Source organism: Haliotis rubra, unplaced genomic scaffold (assembly GCF_003918875.1).
Source record: "Haliotis rubra isolate DU_JTF1 unplaced genomic scaffold, ASM391887v1 Scf450, whole genome shotgun sequence".
Classification (NCBI taxonomy): Eukaryota; Metazoa; Mollusca; class Gastropoda; order Lepetellida; family Haliotidae; genus Haliotis; species Haliotis rubra.
Genome location: NW_025767136.1, coordinates 286658 through 311866, shown reverse-complemented (window position 1 = coordinate 311866; position 25209 = coordinate 286658). Strand labels below are relative to the sequence as shown.

General features: G+C 42.9%; 1 protein-coding gene across 1 annotated transcript in view; it reads left to right on the top strand.

The window, feature by feature from the left end:
* The window catches only part of LOC124289897 (cdc42 homolog), a 31413-nt gene extending 8022 nt beyond the window's left edge, over positions 1-23391 (top strand). The window contains exons 2-3 of the mRNA XM_046726570.1: positions 11942-12000; positions 20526-23391. Coding sequence (XP_046582526.1) covers positions 11942-12000; positions 20526-20924 — 458 coding nt within the window. The 3' untranslated portion in view covers positions 20925-23391. The remainder of the gene's footprint in view (positions 1-11941; positions 12001-20525) is intronic.
* The last annotated feature ends 1818 nt before the right edge of the window (positions 23392-25209 follow it).

Below are 25209 nucleotides of genomic sequence, written 5' to 3'. Positions count from 1 at the left end.
TATTGTCTTTTGATGTCGTGTGTCGACATGGAAGAGCAATGTTAGACGCTTCGTATGTTGTCTACAGTTTAGGGTCAAGGTCACACGGGGAGTGGAGCTTGGGTTAATTAGTATGCTATATTGTGATTCATCATTTAGATTGAAGACTTTTGATTGAAGAATGTAAACATGCAGATATGGTCTGTATTCATTATGCAATATGGCAAAGTGTCAGGCATCGTGGCATTGATTTCCCATCGATGTGTGGGAGTCATTAGGACTAACTGGCTCGTCATCTTAAAACATTTCCATCAGCTTAAGGTGAAGGTCATGTGATGGAGGTCACTTCCACTTTCGTGACCTTTCTTTCATCAAGTGTAACGTTACGCCTTGGGTGTCTCGTCGTTTTGATGGTGGCATGTATATGGGGTATTTCGGTGAGTTGCTCTAATTGTGTTCGTAGATTGAGGGGTATTTCGAGAGTGAGATCCGTCATTTTCATTGTGTTCATGTATTGGGTGCAATATAGGCTACCCGTGAAGCTCCGGGTTAAAATTGGTCTTCATCCTTTTCCTGTCGAAGAAGGTGATTAACGGGATCGGATGCTCAGGCCCGCTGACTTATTTGATGCATGTGAGTGAGTGAGTTTAGTTTTACGCCGCACTCAGCAATATTCCAGCTATATGGTGGCGGTCTTTAAATAATCGAGTCTGGACCAGACAATCCAGTGATCAACAGCATGAGCATCGATCTACGAAATTGGGAACCGATGACATGTGTCAACCAGGCAAACGAGCCTGACCACCCGATCCTGTTACTCGCCTCTTACGACAAGCATGGCTTACTGAAGATCAATATTCAAACCCGGACCTTCACGGGTCATTTGATGCATGTCATCGTATTTCGAGTTCGTAGATCGATACTCATGGCATAGGCAGATCCAGGAACCTTAAAAAGGGGTGGGGAAGAGAAAGGAGGGTTTGAACACTCTTACCTACATCAGTAGTCAGAGAACTAGGCCAAATCGGATACATTTAGTTACGGAAGTCGTTTAGAAATCGTAATTAAACTTAAAATTCTCTCTTAGCTGCAGTCTGAAATAACATTACCATCATCCTCTCAACGTTCCCGCTAGGTGGAGCCGCCCGGCACACATGTATCTATCTGTTAAATGAGTTGCTTAAATTCCTCAAACTTTGTTTTCTACTTGGCTGCTCGCGTTACGGCGAAGAACAACTTTGCTTGGCGCTATTTTAAGTGTAAGTTCACGCCGTCTCAACATCCACCAGCTCGAAGGAGCTGTCTTGTGTGTTATTCAAGTTTAGACTGCCGGATTGGTTCTCTTTAAGTGTGCACGCTGGGATATGCACATTTCCCGCCACTGGGTCGGGCTGGTCCCGTGTTCACTAATGACTCTCGTGTTGCTTACTGCTGTTTTGTACTTTGTTGCATATGCTTAAAGCAATGAGAAACTGGGAAATAAATTTGCAACTTTTCCCGACGATGATGATTGACTTAGTTGACTTGTTTCTCAGAAGAGACCAAATGACTCTTTAATAACGCTCATCAATTAACTATGCCGTTTCCCTTACGCTCTGTATAGGAACCATTTCTTGGTCTTCAGTAATCCATGCTTGCCGTAAGGGTAGATGACTGGAACGGGTGGTCAGGTTCGCAGATGCATGTCATCGTATCCCAGTTGCGTAGATCGTGTTAATGATGTTGATCAGTGGATTGTCTGGTCCAGGGTTGATTTATGCAGAGAGATTTCATATAGCTGGAATACTGGTGAGCCAACAAATACACTGTGTGTGTGTATAGCACAAGATAAAAATGCCTGGCAGACAGGCAGTGAGTTTAGTTTTACGCCGCACTCAACTATATTCTAGCTGTATGGCGGTCTGTAAATAATCGAGTCCAGTGATCAACAGCATGAGCATCGATCTACGTAATTGGGATACGATGACATGTGTCAACCAAGTCAGTGAGCCTGACCACCCGATCCCGTTAGTCGCATCTTACGACAAGCATGGGTTACTGAAGATCAATTCTAACCCGGATCTTCACGGGTTCACGTTGTTTAAGGGCAGTAATCTTGAACGTCACACACACACACACCCGTCATCACCGGACATGTGTTAATCCGACTGTTACGCAGTACTCAGGTCGCTCCAGTATGCAGAGGTTCACAGTAGGGTGAACGCATTGTCTGTTTGATGTGTTTGAAAAGTGCAGTGACCGTGGAGTTGAGTGACGTGGAGGAAGACGGTGTTTGGTATCTGTTTGTATGGCCTTGTCAACATGCCCGGACACTGAACCTGTCACCACCTGAGGCTGAGGATCATGGCGGCAACACCTGTCTGGTCAAGAATGTACATTAGCCAAGGTGTGGTGTGATTATATGCTGTTCTAAAAAGTTGAGCATAGTCGGAAATAATTTTTAAAAAAATCCAAAATGGTAAGACTAATAGTAGATCATTTGTATGGTAATAGTGGCATCGTTGGTAAGATAATAAAAATAACTCACTACAATAGTGAAGTATGACAGTAAGTATTATAACCGCTATCTTGTCTTGAACGATTATAGGACGATGGGTATACACAAGGATGATGTTTTGTAATCGTTAGTGTGTAATTGCACAAGTGCCCCATACCCAGAATAATATTCTGCTGATCAGGAATATTCATGGGTGTTACCAACTTTTCATGAAGTTGTCGAATCGTTAGACTTGGCTGCTTTGTTGCTTTTGGAATTGATGGATAACAAAGTTTGTTGACCCCTTTCGCCCTCTCAACAAGCTCAGACTTCTTACCAGTTTCATATTGGCCATGGTCGCGGAGACACTCTCTTAGCTCTGTAACTTTCATGACCTCTATCTCCCGGTCACCAAGCAACGTATCAGCAAACGCCATTGTTGCCAAGTACGTCCCGGAAGTTGAAGGTTTTTCGCGCCGGAGTAAATGGGAAAGAAGATAACTCACGTTTGACTCCATGATTTGTCATTCATTCATTCACTCGACGAAACATATCTCCTGATGGCGATTTAAGGTAGCCAATCTCACTCCTCTTGCAGGGCCTACGCAAGTTCAAGCTGGCGACATATTACTTTGACTCTTGGGTCTCCCTATCATGTACCATACATGTTCACGGGGACATGGTCAGGGCTCATTGCTGGCCGTGGGACAGCTGATGGGGCGCATCGACGATTCGTGCACGGTGGCGTTGTCGCCCTTAAATATAAATCGTTAACTGACACGCGTCGCGAAAGGAACGTCTATCGATACAACGCAAAGTAAATCGGGAATCAGCTGAAAACAGGACACCTGACCAGCTCTGGTTATCCCAGTTCGGGCGCTTGTTTCAACATGACGATTTTAAGGATCGGCACAACACGTGGCCCTCATGAGCGGCTTGGAGATGAGCTGCATCTAGATGGTTCCTTAATGTCTGACCCGTAACACATACTTCAGTAGGTTGATGAGAGTTCGCAGCAGTTTGATTCTCCGTTTAAACTCGATTCCGTCGGGCCTGTTGTTGGATCAATCGATCCTGATTTTGGATGCCCTGAACGGGGTCAGTCGTCAAAATGTTGAAATTATTGGTCCCAGTTCCGTAGTCTGGTTATCACAGACAGGGAAACATTGAAAGTATTGGTCACTGTAGGCTTCTGTCAGTGTCCAGCTTGGCAATAGCCAGTAGACACTCTACACGTTGCGGACGCAGCTTCATACACAAACAATGAATGATATCAAGTTAATCACAAGTATATGATAAGCAGAAACCATATTAAGATTGGCAGACATAATGGTACACATTGAATAATCGACCTTCTTTCATAGTGTCAAGATCACGAGTGCCACCCAATGCGCGTTTGTGGCGCTACTGTGTGCGGCACGTGTATTACTGTCGGATGTTTTGGTGGTCCTGGACATAAACGTTCTTGCATAGGAGTGTGTGGTCAACGCTTATCTTTTTTTATTATACTTGGTATTTAGATTTCATTTCATTACCTTTTAAAGAGTATTTTAGTTTACGAACAGCCCATATTGGACAGAGTTCAATTTAGAAATAGCCCTGTTTGGTCAGGGTTCGCATTTGTAAGAATCCTGGCTGATTAGAACAACCTGACTACGACGAATAGTTCGGTTTGGGCAGTGTTCGTATTAAGAAGAACCCGGCTTGCCCTGATTTTGTGTTCGTAAGGATCTGGTTTTCACAGAGTTTGCACTTGGAATAGCCCAGTTTAAACATGGCTTGCACTCAAAATAGTCCGGTTTAGACAGGATTTTGTTATTATGAACAATCCTTTATATAAAAGGTTCTTAGTGTGGGCAATCCGATTTAGGGTGCTCATAAGATGTTAACATGTTAAGGGTTTAGAAAAGGGTTACCCGGTATCAACAGAAGTCTGGTAAAGACAGAGTTTTAATCACGTATTATCCGCATATTGCTCGGAATCTCATCTGCCGGCCTGTATATACAGGGTTCCCATTAATCAGCAATACTGGACAACCGTATGTAGTCAGTGTTTTAGTCGAATATTTCGGGTGCCATGTCGAGTTTTAATTGATGGCAATTTGTTATAGAATCGTTATGTTGAGGTAAGATGCCAGGTAACCCTGGTAAGCCGATATTAATTAAAGGTAATACTTGAACTAAATCTAGAAGGTGGTCATCTATCGTAATTACAGGTGTTGCCTGTAACCCACCCACGTACCTTTGGTGACACGACCATGTTTCTAGGCCACGTGAAATTAAGCAACACTGGATCCAGTGACCTAGAGAACGGTTGGTGTTTCGCAAGTCTCCGCCCACACCCACGAGTCGTGGCCTGGTTATAGAGGCTTACAAATAGAACAGAACAGTCGCCTACCTGTACACTGCGAGCTAAGCCCAGTCATTACTCCCACCCATGTCCACAATCAGTCAGTTCTAGCACAAGGCTACGTCCTGGAGACGGAACTAGGAATGTTGAAATTTGCGGTTTCTTTACAACGTTGGAAGCACAGTTACTTCAAGGCCGAATCAAATAAATCAAAGGAGTAGAGGGCATGATGATGGGTTATGGGAGCAAAATCAGAAAGCTAATATGTTTCATGAATTGTACATCGACAAGTGGCTTGGGTTTGACGAGCTAAGATATCGTACCCTTTGTAATCAAGGCATGTCTGTGGTTTGGATGGAGGTTGTTGCGAAATCTTGATCTAATTCAGTAACTGATGAAACAAGTGTTGATTTACAACCTGGTCAGCTAATTTCCAGAACAAATCGCAGCGTCTTGTCAATGAACTAGTCAGAGCCACGCAGTCAGTTTTTACGACTGGCAATTCTGGAGAAATAACGAGGTCAATTATATATCGTCCGGAAATTGACACATTCTGACCAACCGATCTCCATTTAGTCGCATCTTGTGACAAACGTAGCTTACTGTGGCTTTGGTCTGCCATGGAATGTTTTATCGATTCACATAAATATCGTCCGCAAAGATGATACATTTTGACTAACCAATCTGCATTGTAGTTGCATTTAGAGACAAGTATGGCTTGCTGAGGTCCTAGTCTGTTATGGGATGTGTACCGATAAAACAGGCATCTATTAACTTTTCTTATGGAGAGAGTTCAGACATGTTGACCAACCGATCCTCATTTTAGTCGCATATTGTGACAAACGTGGCTCATTTTGGATCTGATCCGTCATGGAATGCTATCAAATCAGACGTGATGTAAATATTTGTATGGAGAGTTCATCCATTTTGACCAATCGATCCACATGTTTGTCGAATCTTGTGGCTTACTGGGGATCTGATCTATCATGGAATGACGTACCGAGAAATTCGTCTGGAGGGTTCACCTATCTAGACCATCCAGTACACATTTTGAGAGCCAAGCATAGGGTGCTGTGGCCATGATCTGGCGTGCAATCCTCGTGGGGGATATGTACTTTAAATGTTACTCTAGAGAGTTCACCTATTTGGGCCATCCGATACTCATTCTGAGAGCCAATCCTAGGGTGCTGTGGCCTTGGTCTGACGTGCAATTCTCGTGTGGATGATGTACTGTAACTATGCCTGTAAGGATGGCAGATCCCAGTGAAGAGGGTAGAAGTGTTGAAATCACTTTTGCTGCTTCATCAACGTCCCTGGCGTTTGTCGGTAACGGCAGGGTTCGATGGGCTGTGTTATTGATTTCACTCCCCGCTGCAGAAGTTGAGTCCGCTGTTGCTAAACAGTTATGACAGACCATCAGGAATACATCAACTTGAATTACCAGCTGTGACACAACGAATAACTTTTACCAGTAAGTGTAAATGTGTTTACACGAGGTTTATTTACGCTTGTTAGACAGCAACCTTCATGTTGCATTCTTTGTTGAAGAAGCTAGACAGGCTTAGACTCCCCCTAGCACCCCCAACGAAAATATGTGTGTCTCCTTTTTCTGCCTTTCCAAAAATAGGAAGGTCATGTTGTTCTGTTTGATGGTTTTGATGTTTTTTTCAAACTGAAACGTGCAGTATGTCAATGCCTGCTTTCAAATGCAAATTAGAATAGCGATAGGTTTATCAATAGTAAAACCCATCAAAATTCCGCTAGTAGCTTAACATACGGGGCGGTGGGGTAGCCTAGTAGTTAAAGCGTTTGCTAGTCACGACAAAGACACGGGTTCGATTCCTCACATGGGTTCAATGTGTGGAGCCAATTTCTGTTGTCCCCCGTCGTGATATTGCTGGAATATTGCTAAAGAGGCATAAAACAAAACTCACTCACTCATAAAATACAGACAATATCAACGTAGTGATAAAAGCTAAGGACAGTATAGGGTCGGGAGCTCTAGGTAGAGGCTGCTTGGGAAACGGGGCGGTGGGGTAGCCTAATGGTTAAAGCGTCCGCTCGACATGCTGAAGACCCGGGTTCGATTCCCCACATGGGTGCAATGTGTGAAGCCCATTCCTGGTGTCCCCCGCCGTGATATTGCTGGAATATTGCTAAAAGCGGCGTAAAACCATACTCACTCACTGCTTGGGAAACCAGAAACTCACCGTTTGTAACGGTTTGGGGTCTTCCATAATTCGTGTATGGTAATGTTTGACGATGGGTTAACACTGCTTCTACAGTCAGCTTGGTATGGGATGAAAGCCGGAAGTAATGTTGGTTTCAGAGTTTCCACGTGGGTGAAACCAAATAACATTGGTCTGCTGCTGACAGACCTGGCAAGGTAATCGGGCCTCGAACCCAGCACGTGCGTCAAGTCAATCCATTATTGCTCCTTAGTTTTTCACTTTCCACAAGATGTGGCTGATAACCGAAGCCTCTGACCAGGATTTAAGACACACCAGCAGCAGATTCTGGCACGATGAGGGGACGTAACTCTTGTGGCATATTGTGAAGAGCAATAAATGCATATATTTAGTGCTTTGTCCTGCCATCTTTGTCCTTGGGTGACTGCACACACAACAGCGGTGTGGAAGATTTACTGTACCGTCTTCAGAGACTGCTGCGATGGGTATAAAGTGTTGAGTAGTGTTTACCCAATGTCTCTTTCTCTCAATGTCCAATGTCTTACAATCTCATCGGCAGTCTTTCTTTCTTATTTTGGGGTTTTTTTGGTTGGTGTCGCCGTACAAATTTCCAGCTATACGACGTAGAGCGGTTGTCTGTAATAATGGATCAGACAATCCGGTGACTGATATCATGAACATCTATCTACGCATTTGGGATACGAAGACATCAACCAAGTCAGCGACCCTGACCACCCATACTAGTCGCCTTTTACAAGCATGGGTTCCTGAAGACCAATTCTTACCCGAATCCTTGCGGGTTTCTAACCGCCATTCACTCAGATTATCATATTTCGTGTAACCCCTTAGATAATCTAACCCTTTGAAAGCGTTATATGTAGCCTTGTCACGCACTCTGAACAGTATGTCATTATCTCTTTGGGTCCATAAACAAGCTTTTCAATAGCTGCCTGTCAACCGCGTTTACAAACGCTAACCATCCCTGAGAGAAATGACCGACCTTGAATACGAGATTCAACAGTTACGTCCCTTGTAAACCCAGTTTGCACGTGCATGGGTCGCACAACACCACAACCCACATGCCAAGTTTTCCTGGTTTAAACACGGTATATTTTTACTAGTGTTGTATTTCACTTTCTTCTACATCAACGTGACTCATATTACTAGGGGAGAGCTCATCCTCTCATTTGATCTGTGAGACGGCAGAGCGACTTTCTTGAGACACAATGCAGCCATGTTTTAAAAGCGAAATCCCAACCAAAGTACAGCGTGTGCCACGGTTGTTTGCAGAAACGCGGATTTTGTTACAGAAGATTGTCAGTTAGAAAATCAATACGGGTGCCATATTCAGAGCGAGGTGTCGTATTCAGGGCAAGGGTGTCTTATTCAGGGCAAGGGTGTCTTATTCAGGGCAAGGTGTCGTATCCAAGGCAATATAACAAGACATAACCATGCCTGGCACTATTGGAATTTGTAATGCGAAACAGACCTAAATATTGAGATAATGTGTCTACGGTTATTAGCGAAAGTTAGAAATATGGCAGTTATAAATGGGTTCCGATCTGACGGTCAGCCATTGTATTTTATTTGATGTTTCAGTATAAATCGTTTTCTTTGCATCGGTGGGATTTTATCTGCATGTTCGTTTTCATTAATATGTATTAGGGTTTTGGTAAATGATGACCATTTCTGGCGCAATCCAACTCACTTATATTGAGCTGGGAAAAGTGCACAAGACAATGTACTTTATACAACGAATGCTTGGTAGATGTGTGGTCAGATCAAGTTTTGCCCTTTAAGATATAACTGAAAAATGATAAAAGTGGGAACACGATACACGGACTTGGTAAAAATATAACAGGCTATCATAAGTTATGAAGCGGTGTAGCAATGAAACCTACTTTCTAGTTGAAATTTCAAACGTATGGGTCCGCCTCCGTGGTGTAGTGGTTAGAGCGTCCGCCCGGAGTGCGGAAGGTCGCGGGTTCGATCCCCGACCGCGTCATACCTAAAGACGTTAAAATATGGTATTTGTTGGTCCCTGCCTGGCGCTCGGCATTAATGGGTACAACAAGGACTGGTCGGCTCGGAGTCAGTATAATGTGTCTGAGTGGGGTATTCATGCTTCACTGCGGCGTGGTATCTCAGCACTATAAAACCAGCTTCAGTCTGGGCTAGTACAAGCAGCCGCACATACACATACACACGCATGCACGTCGTCATATGAGCGAAATATTCTCAAGCACGACGTTAAACCCAATTCCAACACCACCATCAAAAGTATGAACAAGGCCATTGGTCCTTGAACTATATTATTTACCCTTTCCGTCCAGCCTTTGCTTCATTTATTGCGGTAGTTTTTTGAAAGAAGAAAGTTTAGATTTTCCACTGGCCCATCGTCTCTTTTCGTTGGACCTCCTAATTTATGATACCGTCTGTAGAAATAGGTTCAGCGTCCTTAATTAGTGAGGCAATAGGATGAAATATGGTTTGGTATGAGTTAGTGAGTGAAGAAAATATGGATATACCTTTTTGAGTATTTTCCGTTATTATTTGCCTGGCATTTTAATGTGGTAAGACCAACATGTACGCTGACCATAGACTCATTAGCACGGGCATGACAAGGCTCATGATCAGGCAAGGTTCATGATCAGGTACGAATCTTGGATTCGAACCCATAATCAGCGGATCCCTAATAGTAAGGGGTGCAATTTTACTGCTAAGCGCGAACATTACTCAGCCGTTCGAAAAGACTCCGGTTGCCACAAAGATGAAGCAATGTCTTCTTGACACCTACATAACTTCTCTCCTCTACATGTACCCAGGAAGATAGGTTAGAACTGATCTTCAGTAACCCATGCCAGTCGTAAGAGTGACTAACGGGCTCGGGTGGTCAGGCTCGCTGACTTGGTTGACGCATGTCATCGTATCCCAATTGCGTAGATCGATGCTCATGCTGTTGATCACTGGATTGTCTGGTCCAGACCCGATTATTTACAGACCGCCGCCATATAGCTTGAATATTGCTGACTGCGGCATTAAACAACAAACCAACCAACCAATCCTTTATTTAACAAAGCAAGCTCTCATGATGAACCCCAACTCATATATTCCCTCCCGTGGGGACGCGTGGTTACAGGGCGATGACGGGGTGGTCATTGGATGGTCACTTGGCATATATATTTGTCATTGTACTTAATGGTGTGGGATGGTACTAATCACTGGATTGTTTGGTCCAGACTCTTCTGTTATTAAAACAGGTCTTCAGCAACCAATGCTTGTGGTAAAAGACGACCGGGTGGTCAGGCTCGCTGATTTGGTTGAACACATCGTACCCAGCTTGCGTAGATCGATGCTGATCACGGGATCGTTTGGTCCAGACACGATTATTTACAGACTGTCGTCAGAGCTGGAATATTGCTGAGTATGACGTTAAACAGACACAAACAAACAAACAAACAGAGAAACAAACAAACAGAGAACCAGCACAGACCGCCGTCATATAGCCTGTGTAATGCCGCTAGCGGTGTTAAGCAACTAACAAAGAAATCATATATTCTCAGTTGGCTGACCTTTCAACTTCTGTCTGCTCGTTCGTTGGCATGTCAAGGCCCAGCTATAGCCTTTGTTTGACACAGGTTTCTTTTTACTGCACAGTGTTTTATGATGCCCCCAAGAATAGCTTATGTTAAGAAAAATATAATTGACGTCCAAGCTGATGTTTATTTTCTGTGTACAACATACCTCTGAGTGCAGATAAACACTGTATCTTTCTTGACACACAGGAATGCAGTCTTGACACAGGCAAGTTCTATTTCAAACCAGCTATTAAAATTGGACTCTTTTTCTTGTACATTCCAGCATTCTCTTCGATTTGGGTGAAACCTTTTCCTGAGAATGGATCAGAAGTTCCCCCTTTAAGACCAAGAGTTATTTCTTTACCTGATAATATCAGCAATATACATGTATAATAATCGAGCCTGGGCCAGACATACCTGTGATTGATGCCGTCAGGTCACGCTGTCACAAAAAAGCACAAATCTCTAGATCCAATCTCCTTTAATGAAAACAATACTTTGTGGGTATATCTTCTAACACTTATCTTGGTGGTATGTGGGATCTTGTGGGGCGGGATGCCTTTAGAAGAGACGCCTCCGTGGTGCAGTGGATCGGGTGTCTGCCTTCAGCCCTTAAACTCTGCCGTTCGAATCCCAACAACGTCCACCGAAATACGTTAAAAGTTAGGTCTTGTACTTACCCTGCCTGGCGCTTGGTATTACGTGGAAATTTCTGGTCTGATCGGAGTCAGTTTAACATGTCTTGGTGACGTGCCCTTGTTAAACAGCGACATGGTATCTCTTAGGCCAGCACTATACCAGCGGCATTAGCACGGATTAAGGAACTATAGTTGCATGTTGCTATGCATGCTGCTATGTGAGGTGAGGTGAAATTGGGTTTAACGTCGTGCTTGAGAATATTTCGCTCATATGACAACGTGCATGCGTGTGTATGTGTATGTGCGGCTGCTTGTACTAGCCCAGACTGAAGCTGGTTTTATAGTGCTAGCCCACTGAGATACCATGCCGCAGCGAAGCATGAATACCCCACTCAGACACATTATACTGTCTCCGAGCCGACCAGTCTCCCCATTAATGCCGAGCGCCAGGCAGGGACCAACAAGTAGCATATTTTAACGTCTTTTGGTATGACGCGGTCGGGGATCGAACCCGCGACCTTCCGCTCTCCGGCTGACGCTCTAACCACTACACCACGGAGGCGATCTCATGCTGCTATGTAAACATACCAATTTTGATCGCATGCTCGCAGCCTAGACTCCATTACACCTTGCCACACCTTCACAACAGATCGGGACAGTCAACTCTAAACTGCAGCTCTTAAATCCAAGCACTCCTGGACAAATAGTAACTCCCCTTTTTGTATTTTCAGGAAGTCTAAAGTTGGCAGGTCGACGGATCAAGCTGGAGCTGATAGACACAGTGGAAGAGGTAAAACAGTTTGATTCAGACCAGTCAATCTTTTATTCAGACCTGAGTGAGTGAGTATAGTTTTACGCCGCTTTCAGCAATATTCCACCAATATCACGGCGGGGGACACCAGAAATGGGCTTCACATATTGTACAAATATGGGGAATCGAACCCGGGTCTTCGGCGTGACGAGCGAAAGCTTTAACCACTAGGCTACCCCATCGCCCCTTATTCAGATCTGAAGACCACAGGCCCATAGTACAAGTATATACAATGTTCAGGTATGTTTGAATGAGTGAGTTTATTTTTACGCCGCATTCACCAATATTGTAGCTATATGATGGCGGTCTGTAAATAATCGAGTCTGAACCAGACAATCCAGTGATCAACAGCATGATCATCGATCTACGCAATTGGGAACCGATGACATGTGTCAACCAAGTCAGCGAGCCTGACCACGCGATCCCGTTAGTCGCCTCTTACTACAAGCATGGGGAATTGAAGATCAGTTCTAACCCGGATCTTCACGGGTAAGATGTGTTTGAGGACCTCATGTTAAGGCTTTGAAGGGTTGCGGTTTACCACGATAGAAGTAACAGTCTGGTAGGTACTGCATGGATAGCAAAGATAAATTAGCTTTCGTGAACCCAGTATACACCAGTGACGTTGTTAGTGTATCGTAAATTCTGCAAAACGTAAATTATTGTTTTTATCAAACATGCTCATAGAACAGAGATCTGATTTCCTATCGTAGACCAAGAAACGATATTAACGTGGCTTTTAATCAACAGAGAACAACTGATTTATGAAGTTCTCGGTATTTTGAAAAAGGATTCTGTACTTGAGCTTAGTCAACATTAAATAACTCTCGTTCTATTTTATTGATTTTATATATAATTCTTTCACTGTTTGATATTTATATATTTGTGTAGTACTGAGTGAATGAGTGAATGAGAATGGTTTTACGCCGCTGTTAGCAATATTCCAGCAATATCACGGCGGGGGACACCAGGAATTAGGCTTCATACATTGTACCCATGTGGGAATCGAACCCGGGTCCTCGGCGTGACGAACGAACGCTTTAATCACTAAGCTGCCCCACCGTCCCTGTAGTAATTGAGCTATGTTAGACAAATCAAACATGGCGACCTTGGTAGCCATTTTGGGTACACACTGTCCCTTTGCCTGAATACTTTCTAATTGATGGTAGCCGATGCACCTTTCACTTAAAATGATTAATAATAAATGTAAATGAACAATATCCAGGTGAGCTATAGGTAATGTACGAATTTGTCGTATTTATTGTCTCATATTGTCAGTTAATTAAAACAAGTCAAGCAGAGATGAAAGCTGTGACCATATCAGTGGTAACAGATGCTACCACTGCACAACACGGTTTGTGAAACGTATTGATTTTTAGTTGATTTCAGTTTGTTATGAGATGATGTGATACATATTTTAACACTGCTTCCTTCAGCGTTTCCGGCTTTATGTTACAGTTCTGTCTTCATTCAACCTTAGGCTGTGAAACTATTTTCCTTTTATCGGTACACATAGCTAAAGGCGGTATGAAATACCTACATTAATGTCTAATGAGCGATCATATAGCGATACATTTCAGCACAGATATCAATCATAGTAGACTTGAAAAAAATGTAAGGTCAAGGCCAGGGTCAGCACGTGACCGACCTACGCAGTATCACGTACGCCGTGTAGATAACGCTGACCGCTAGGTACTCCGAGATTGCTATCTGACTACACCTAGTCATGTGCCTTGTCACAAGTCAGAGTCCAAGTGCAGCCTTGTTTAGTCTGCTGATGTTGTTATACGTAATACAAACATTTTTATCACGTGTTATCGTAAGGTACGATGATACGTCAGCATCCGCGGTGAAGATGTAGGTCGGATAGATTACGTCGTACGTGCCTTGTATTTGTAAGGACCGGCCGTTTACATTAGAGGGGAGGTGGGGGTCGTGATGTAATGGACGTTTTATGATTAAATATAAAGGACTAAAGGATCATAAAGACTAAACAGGTTATGTGCCATAAAAAATAGGACAAACGTTAATGGATGGTTTTTCTATTTCGAAAACCTCGGACGCACCCTCCCCCACCCATCCACCTAAAGATTGAAAGATCCCTTCCTCAATATTGAGTCAGTGAGTTTGGTTTAAATTTTACGCCGCTTTTAGCAATATTCCAGCGATATCACTGCGTGGGACGCCAGAAATATGGGCTTCTCACAATGTACCAATGTGGAGAATCGAACCCGGGTCTTCGGCGTGACGAGCGAACGTTTTAACCACTAGGCTACCTCACCTCCCCCTTCCTTAGAAAGAGAACTGACAGACGACCCTCGTCTGAATGTAATAGTAATGATGATAGTTGATGTTGGTGATGACACTCATGATGAGACAAATCGCAACGATATTCAGCAAGAATCGCCTATTTATAGGCCTTTCAGCAAGAATCGCCTATTTATAGGCCCTTCAGCAAAAAACGCCTATTTATAGGCCCTTCAGCAAGAAATGCCTATTTATAGGCCCTTCAGCAAGAAACGCCTATTTATAGGCCCTTCAACAAAAACGCCATTTTATAGGCCCTTCAACTAAAAACGCCAATGTATAGGCCCTTCAACAAAAAACGCCAATTTATTTATAGGCCCCCAAAATGTTTTAAAACTGCGGCATGAAACACCATTGGATTACCCATCCTGACAAAGCGCGAACAAATGACATACTGCCATTGTTTCTGCATTAATTCGATACTGGCTGGGATCAGCTGTTTTCAGCTTCGATGTCGCTGTAATAGCTATAATGTCACGACGCTCTCCACTGTTCCATGCAAACGCACCGACATTGGGCTCTCGCCCGATATTCAACCCCAGACACGTGGCAAGGTTTTGAATATCCATCAGTTTGAAGGTCAACGTGCCAAAGCACTGTTACAAAGGGAATCAGTAGTGCATCTATTCGTCTTACCCCGGCTTCCCATACGCAACCAGAACATTTGTAAGCTATAAAAATATCAAGTCACTTAACCTCGATTCAACTATGCATGACAAGCGCTAAGAACACGTTCCGAGTTCTGTTTCATGCGACATCCGCTAGCGTCCAATCGCCTGACTTTCTGGTTTGAAATGGTGCCAAAAGCCTTCATATTGGTCCAATGTTGTCAGTTCCTGGATTCCAGCGCTCCGATGCAGATGCACACAGGCGGTGCTCAGATATCATTGTTTCCCCATCCATTGGACAAACAATCCGGATCTGTTTTAACCATTAAGAGATAACATACGGCGAATTTTTATCGCTACAAATATCATCCTGGCCGTGTGGTCCGATGAGTTATCGTATCGCGTTGTCATAGTCTTTCATGTCTGTGTGAAAAAACCTGGAGCGTTGGGGGGCCCGTGTTCCCCCTCAATCGTGTGCAGCTTTTGAACAGGTGTAGCAAATCTAACGGGAGAGTCGGAGGCTAATAGAACCGTTCAAACTCTTACAGGTATTATTTTGTCAGGCTCTACAGCGTGTTTTTTCACGGGCTATGATTAGTGGAACGCATATTCAGTATGTACGCGGTTGTTTTACACACATGCGTCAGTTTCATAACCCCTGTTAACTACAACGATGCTGTTTCCTTGATCTATAATGCAAATCTGGCAATAAACGTTGCTTCTCGTACAGATGTTCGATCTGATACCATCATGCGATATGCCAGTTCTATTTAACTGCATGTGAGACCCTGTATTCCAGTGGAACGGGCGGTGTAGGAATCAGGGCAGGTCAACATGGTCCTTGACATGGGAAAGATTTCTTGAAGGACGTTTTATTCTAAATATTTTCTAATTCGTCTTCTAAGGCAAAGCAATTTGCTAATCAGAGTTGCGTCCCTTAGGCATGATCGTTTGTTCGAGTTCCGTTTTTAAACAGTATACCCGTGCTCACTGAAGTGGTAAACGTCCTAGGCATATATCACTCGGTCTTTCCTCCTATATCAAGCCTAAAAAAGTGGAATACTTATGAGTGAGTGAGTTTAGTTTTACGCCGCACTCAGCAATATTCCAGTTAATATGACGGCGGTCTGTAAATAATCGAGTCTGGACCAGACAATCTAGTTATCAACTGGAATACTTATGAAGATGGTGTAAAACCTCTCACTCTAGATCTGCTTATGGTGTTTTTTCAAGCTTTTGTTTGTTGCTTGCCGCACTCAGCAATATTCAAGCAATATGGCGGTGGTCTGTAAATAATCGTCGAGTCTGCACCAGACAATCCAGTGATCAACATCATGAGCATCGATCTACACAATTGGGATCCGATGACATGTCAGGCAAGTCAGTGAGTCTGACCACCCGATCCTGTTAGTCGCCTCTTACGACAAGCATTATATTTCGAGTTTTAGTTTGGTCTGACGGCAATCTGTGAATAATCGAGTCTGGATCCAGTAGTCAACAGCATGAGCATCGTTGTACGCAATTGATTATTTCGAGTATCAAGTGATTGACCTTATGGCAAGGTAGCCAAACAACACAATAACATTCAACGCATGTATATAATTCTATGAAAAGTTTTGAAATATAAATATTATCGATATCAAAAATAAGGTTAACAGTTTTGTTCGTCGAGTGTAAATCCTTTTTGGTGTTCGTTCTAACATCAAGAAGGTAATGATCCTCATTAACAGAGACCGATATGCCTTTTCTTTTTAAAAAATCACCAATTCTCAAGACAGAACCAAATGTGGTCAGGCGACCATGTCTTTATTTTGGAAACAAAAACAAGCGCTTCCGTCTACATAGTGCATATATGCAGATAACGTCATGCATTGGTATGCTAGACTTGCACAAGTCTCTAAAGTAATAATTATTAGTTTAAATTATCATTTCTATAAAATATTAATGAAATTAACATATTGTCCCTCTAAAAGACTGGTGTCCGCTTATCTAAACTTGCCTCTTTAAAGGATTGAATTACTATACATCGATGGGCTCAGCATTCAGTATAGTCTGTCTCTCAGTCCCTGAACCACATTATTTTCCCTACTGCCAAGCCCTCTCTGCAGTGCTAAAGCCCTGGATGAAGCAAGTCTAGATTTCCTCAGGTTCAGGTTCTGCATCTCTGGTCTCACTGGGGATCCTTTTCAATTTAAATGGGCTTGTTTGTTACTATCAAAATTATATATATTCAGAGACTAAACATTAGTCTACATTCAGTGCAGCCTTGGAGCAAGGCTATGGCAAGGCCTATGTCTAATGAAGGCGGCTTCCGAGGCCGTTCTAGTTTGGCGTAATTACTTCCATGGCTAGAACTAGTAGAACCCATCAATGGGCAGCTACTACAAAGTGGTGTCGATCAAGCATTGTTCCAACAGACCACCCCCCTAGGCCATGTGGTAATCGTTTGGCGGACTTCGATAATCCCGGCCATTAAGGAATCCTTTTGTGGACCCTCTTATGGAAACAGCTCGAGGAAACATGCGTGCATGTATATCTGGCCGCTCTCTGCATATGCTGTGACTACAGCTTAGCGGAGAGCTGCGCACCTGAGATCGTTTCCTTACAGCGTCATCACAACGTTAACGGCAGCGCTTTTACATTTTCCACAATAAGCCTCTTTCGGATTGTACTCTAAAAATGATCTCCCCCTAACGAGGATTCCGGTAACATTGCGTATACACTCACACCGATCCCATCACATGGACCATCAGCCCCGAACGAGCGTTCAGCGAGCGATGTTACATATTCATAATCGGGGTCTTGATTCATGTATCAAATGCCCTGATCGAGGCTACATATTGGTATCCTGTCGACGTACTTGATACATGGTTTCATTCTTTTAGTATAATGTACTAGAAAAGCTATCTCAGCGGTGTTGCTATGGAAACGAAACAGCTGATTTAATGTTGAAGAGACAGCAGTCGGAGGAGCTTGGTCTCCGCCCCGGCGGCTTTGGACAGTTAGTCATTCGATCCCCCGTTTGTGTGTCAGTTGTCTCATAAGGCGGAACTATAGAAACGAACATTGTGATATTTTTCTGTAGAAGATGGAATTAGATTTCTCATATTTATGTATGTGATGTTGTAGACGAGCAGTGAATGACGATGCTGTGAGAAACTGGAGTACAGGTATCTTATAACAGAATATGTTAGATGACGAGTTCCTGGATTCTGTGCAATGTCCACATATCTGTCTGCTTTCTATGCAATATAGAGCGAGCAGGTAGCCTAATGGTTAAAGCGTTCGCTCGTCAGAAGACCGTGTTCGATTCCCCACATGGGTACAATGTGTAAAGCCGATTTTGGTGGCTCCTGATATTGCTGGTATATTGCTAAAAGCGCCGGAAAAACGTACTCACTCGTTTTATGCACTTCAAGGCGAACAATAGAGGTTCCATGTAATTAGGCTATTGCCAGCTAGTTGAAGTGGTACTTGTCCATACGGAAATCTTCAGAGAGATCACATACAACACAGTAACTAGCTGTGAGCTTTGTTCCGGGCCTGCGTCCAATCGTGCAGAGAAACACAGAGGCAGGACGGAAGAACAATGCCTCTATGTACGACCTTAAGGTCATATTGGGCTAGCACAGTGGTTAAAGCTGTCGCTGGTCACGCCGAAGGCCCATGTTCGTAGATGTGCGAATCACATTTCTGGTGTCCCCCTCCATGAGTATTGTTAAAAGCTGTGTAAAACTATATTCGCTCACCCTCGAATATTGAACCTCCTATGTTAATGGGGATTTAGGTTAGCTTAGTGGTGGTCGAGCCCGGGGCGCGATGGGCGAGCTGTCTAAGGCGCCAGGCTAGTAGTCCAGCGAGCTTGGAGGTGCCGGGATCGAGCCCACCTGTGACCGGGTGTAAAAACCTTGGAGTCAACTTTGTGTGCAGACTCTTTCATTGTTGTCACAACCCCTAGTGTACAGTACACAACCCTGTGCACTTAAAAGAACCCACGAATCCGTTGGTAGATGAACAGAATACGTGCAAACACCTAGTTGCGGGTACAGCAACGTGCAGTGAAGTTGGACAAAGTATGTGTCCCAGTCCACCCAGCTGTGAATGGGTACCTCGTAAGGATGGGAAAGCCACATTAACTCGGTGCGCCTAGTAGGCAGCAAGAGTTGTATGCTCCCCAGGGAGTTGAGATTGAAAATACGATGTGTCGTTGTGATGGACATCCAATGATCGAGGAAAAACAAAGTGCCTTTGAGCAGTTGTACTGGATATCGGCGCTATAGAAATATTTGTATGTATGTATGTATGTATATATGTATGTATGTATGTATGTATGTATGTATGTATGTATGTATGTATGTATGTATGTATGTATGTATGTATGTTAAAGCGTTCGATTGTCACGCTGAAGACGGGTTTGATTATCCACATGAGTCCAGTGGATGAAGCCCATTACTGGTGTCGCCCCACGTGATATTGCTGGCATATAGGGGGTCATGTGGACCAGCGGCGCATTTTAATTCATTTCAGTTGGCTATGTTGGGGTAATCTGCTGGTAGGTTTGAATCCTAGAACCTTGTTTGCTTACGATGGTCGTTGAGCTCCACAAAATGTTTCAGAGCGTTATTCCCACAGGTGTACAGCTGGGGACAAGAGATACTGGCTTTACACCTTGTACACATGTGGGGAGTGTGAGTGAATAAGTTTGGTTTTACGCCGCACTCAGCAGTATTTCGGCTATATGGCGGCGGTCTGTAAATAATCGAGTCTGGAACAGACAATCCAGTGATCAACAGCATGAGCTTCGATCAGATGACCTACGATGACATGTGTCAACCAAGTCAGCGAGTCTGTCCACCCGATCCCGTTAGTCGCCTGTCACGACAAGCATGGGTCACTGAAGCTCAAGTTTTAACCGGGTCTGAAACGGACCCCATAAGTGTGTGTTAGCACTAGGCGACCCAGCCGCATCAGCTGATACGTAGTTTTCAAAGCAGCGTTTTCTAAAAGCGGCGTAAAATTATACGCACTCAATTAATCACTCTCGTATCAACTGAAGTTAAAGACCACAGTGGTCTCTCAGATGTGAAGTCACCAACAGTTATGTCATCGCTGTCCAATGTCAACATGGCATACTGATTTGATTACGCTGGTTAACTTCTCTTGTTGACTAGGGCTAAAACCCATTCACTCACTCGTATACAATTACATATTGCTGCTTTAAGTACGCAAGCTCATCACACCCGACACTGCCATTAAAATATTTGTTTTTCCCCAATACCGAGTCAAATAAATAGCCCTCTTCCCCAGTTGGGCGGTGGACCGTAGTTATTGATTATTTTAAGTAAACCTGGTGTTGGTTTTATCCTGCACCATATTGCGATTCCGTACAAAAACCAGTCACGCTTCCAGGAACCTTGATACTCTCAAAATCGATCGCGATAAACTAATGATAACCTTCCTTGCTTAGACCGTTGCTAATTTGACTTTAGGGTGTTCGATGGCTGAGCTTGTTCAGCATTTAGTGAAGGAGTTCTGAGGCTAATTTGGCGTTCAATGAGCGAGTGGAGTAATGGAGTTTTTCTGTTTCAGGATGAGAGGCCGATAAGGAAGGAGATATACGAAGGAACGGACATTTTCGTGGTGTGTTTCTCGGTAGTACAACCGGACTCTCTCCAACACGTGCAGGACGTATGGCTACCGGAAATACGTCAGATCGCACCGGAAACGCCATATATACTAGTCGGAACCCAGGCCGATCTTCGTGAGGTGACAACGATTCTCAGACTTCTCCGCTCGAACGGACAGAAACCCATCTCAGCGGCCGAGGGGAACACCCTCGCGAGGAAGTTAGGGGCCACGTGTTATGTGGAAGCCTCGCCGGAAGTGGAGAAAAAAGTGAGGAGGACTATCAACAATGCTCTTGCTTCTGTGCTTAAAGTTCAAGACGGTTCACGTGATGTACAAGCAAATGTGTGTACAATATTGTAAATGCAGCACGTCTTCTCGCGAGAGATGAGACTCAAGAAGGCGAGACAACGGGAACTCATTTCTGAGGGATATAAATACACTTAGGAGTATAGTGTGTTTTCTGTGTGCCTTCGAATGAACTGCTACCTTGTTTTACGTGCAATGCTCAAGCGATTTTTCGTGAATGTACACCTTCCTTTCCCAAGGTCAATTATTCTCGTCAGGTGACCAGCCTTAGTCAGTCTCAGATAGTTTATCGTCTGCCACGAGAAGAGAACGACGGATGTGAAGGGTCACATAGTGTGTCTGACCCATATATTTTTCTAGTCCACGTATATATTTCGCCCGTCTTGTGGAGCCAAGTCGCAAGAAGTCAAACTTCACGTCAACTGACCAATGTCTTTCTGGCTGTCGTCTGCTCGTTGTCGCAGAAGTGAACAGATCTGAACGGAAATTAACTGAGAAACCCCAATGCATATAGGACCTGTATATGCAGACTATGTCAGACTAGTATATAGATCATCGGTGTAGTTGAGCGATCCCTCAGAATAACAAATAACACAAGCTGAACTAAGCCTTGCTTTCCACTCGGCACAGCAGTCAATATGATTACAATTAACACAGTGTTGTTCAAAGTTCAGCCACAGCAAAAGCCTTTTGTAGCATGACAGATTGCCATTCGATATTTGCAACTAAAATAATTCTTTATAATTCCGTATAATCTGACCGTCATGATATAACACGGAAGTAATATAAAATATTTCGGTGTTTTTAACTTTTTTTGATCTTATGATCCAGATGGAAGTACTGCTGATGCGAGTTGTCTTGCATGGGCACTCCATACAAAGTTTTATAAGTCCTTTAAGCAAATAATTACGTCGTTTTCTGTATATGAAGGTACCCCAACAAAACATGTTCGGTTTCGCCCAAAACTGACTTTAACAATTGACATAACATGACATGACATGACATGACAGCAATGTTCAATCATCTGTTCTATGTTATTTACTGAAGAGGTCAGGGATTTATCTGAACCTACTAACAAGCCGATATTTGATCCAAGGGCTACAGGCGATGTAAAGTAACACTTCATGTTAACAGATTTATGAAAAGTATGACCAAACTGTTCACTGACAGCGGGGCCATTTAAACTGAAAAGGTTTTAAGTACTTAATTTCTATGATTTTGAATGAATACAGACTTAATAACCAATGAACTTTCAAGAAAACCTAATTTTGAAACTTGTTAATCATCTCGCCAAAGTATTTTAGTTTGGAATCCGATATAAATCCTCGTTATGGAAATACGGACAATCGTTACTTCTTTAAAGGGGCGCTGGGGTAGCCTTGTGCTATAGCGTTCACTCGTCACGCCAATCGGGGTCGACTCGCCACATTGGTACAATTTAAGAAGCCCGTTTTTCACCGCCTTGATATTGCTGGAATATTGTTAAAAGCAGCGAGAAACCCACTCACTCAATTCTTTGGACGATTTTCTGACAAAGTACGAATTTCAAAGTATTTATACTGCAGCCTTTAGCACTCCATCCCAAATTGTAACTTAGATGAACGCTAACAGCATGACTAGTATTCATAACAAATAGCGATGGCAGTAATTACCTATGTTATACGTTTCATTCACACTGGAGCCATCTCACACACGTCTTAAGGAGTCGTTATGATGATTTAACCATATGTCTTTGATAGGCAACGGAATATTCGCAAGTAGTTTATATTCTTTATCTTGTCATTTCCCTCCGAAGATACCCTTTATTATCTTGTTTACTCCCACCAGTACAATCAACTTCACTATGAGGCAATACATAATGGTAGTATTTCTATTTTGAGCATACGTAAAGCACTGGTTGTTCAGAACTGTCACGTAAGATATTTCCCTTTAAGCATCAAGATGCTTGCGAACTCTTAACCAAGCTTAACGGTAATTAAATGACACGACATATGACGTTAATTAATCGTATTTTGAGTGAAGTATTTCGCCTGAGGGAAATATCCATGAACACTGTCATGTAACCTACATGAACCACATTTTATTATACAAGGACAACTGACCTAGTTTGGGTGTTGATGTGCTTTTCATAGGGTTATGTTTTGATTGTCAACCTTGACCAGTTTATGGAAGTATATCTGAACTTCGGTCCATGTTTTCGCTCCTACGTACAATGTCCGATCTGAACAAAACAAAGCCGAGCATTAAGATTTGTTGATATTGGATTTGTATTTATTTATTAACGTACATATTTTGATATACATATGTTATTTTAAGAGTTGTAAAATAAAATACCACGTTTTGTTACAGCTTTAGAAGATGTTTTCACTTTGATTATGTCACGTTTCTGTGTTAAATGTTACACCTTATAAGTGTAAGGATCGTGGAATGACATTTAGTAAATTTGTAATGCACGTTTGACAATTGCTGCATATATGTAAATATAACTTTAAATTATGCTGTGAAATAAATTTTGAATACATTTCTCGTTTTTGTTTTCACTGTTATTTACGCTCTTCCCCGAAAAGAAATGCAAAGAAGTTAATGAGACACTTCAATTTGTTTATTCCAGAAACATTAAATACAAATGCAATATTTTTGATTGGGAGATGTTTGTCACATGCTCTCTAACTGGTGAACACAACAGTTTTACATGTTGGCAGCTTAAAGCAGCAAGTTTTGTAAGACTGCACGAAAATGTCGAGGAAAGGAAATTTAAAGCGGAATGCACGTGCAAGTTATGACAAGCATGCGCAGTGACGATAAAGTCAAATGTCACACAACATTTTGCCAAAGGTCTGTGGACATATTTGAAGTGGGAAAATGCCAAGACTATTCTGCCAGTCGCAACATCGCCATGGGACATCTTGAGGTTGGAGCGACCCAGTCTGCGGCTGCACGCCATTTGAACTTCAGGGCACCATATATCGTTTAAAGGATCAGCATACTCGGCTCAGTTCAACAACTGAGATTTTAAACCAGAGTCATCAGCCCTACACAAGATGGCTACATCTGGTTCATCAACAGGCTACTGGCACCGATACTACGAGTGATTGAGTATGATTTCACGCCGCTTTTACCAATATTACAGCAATATCTCGGCGGGGGACACCAGAAATAGGCTTCACACATTGTACCCATGTGGGAAATCGAACCAGGTCTTTGGCGTGACGAGCCAACGCTTTAACCACGAAGCTACCCCACCGCACCTATAGTCTACGACACGTGCTTTGTTTGAGGCGGGTATCGGACCAAACAATCAGGAATCGTCTGCGAAAGGCAGGACTTAGACCCAGAAGAACAGATATTTGTATTGGGACGTTTGCATCGACTACAACGTATGCGATGGAGCAGCGCCGAGCTGTTACTATGGAATTCTTCTTCTTCTCCAACGTGGAAATGGAAGACAGCCTATCTACCAACAACGAAATGAACGTTTCGATCCAAAATGCATTCGACAGGTCGACAGTTTGGGTAGCCATATCCCACACATGGATATCTGACTTGGTGGTAGTTGTTCAGAGGACTGACAGCAAATCGGTACATCGACCTAACCTTTCAACGTCACCTTCTGAGAGAGTTGTTTCAACATGAGAAAGTTACACCGCACGCGTGTGACTGCGGATTTCATAATTCAAACATCAATATATTGGCATCGCCCTCCGAATCTGCGGCCTCCGATAGAGGAACTCAATGGACGTCAACGTCAATTTTCGTCTCCTACACTTTTTTTCTATTTTTTATAGTTTTTGATTTTGTTGCATTTTTCAACATTTTATACAAACAAATAACAATGATATTCCAGTATACATGATGAACAATATAATAGTTTTAGCAGAATAAATCATGACATGACGACCAGAACGTGTAGAAAGCATTGATATTACAACTACTTATTGACGAACACTTTGTTAACATATAATATTCAATCAGTTTATGTTGAAAAACTTGAAAAGATGGCATAATGTTGTTAAACTTATTTCGAAAAATTAGTTCCTTGAAGAGAATTAAGATGATATTTATTGGATCATTGTTTTTATTTGGGTAACCAAGCATTACATGTTTCTTTTCAATTTTGAGTTTTATTTGTGCTTTAGCATGTAGCTAGTTCTCAAGTTTTTTCCATATATGGTTTACCTTGCTGCAAGACCAGAATGGGTGGATAGTTGTTTCTATATCTTCGGAGCAAAAAATGCAATTATTAGTGTCTTTATATCCTATCTTTTCTAAAAAAATGTTTGGTGGCAAGATATGGTCTAAAAGTCTGTATTGGAACCATTGTAATCTAGTATCTTTCGTA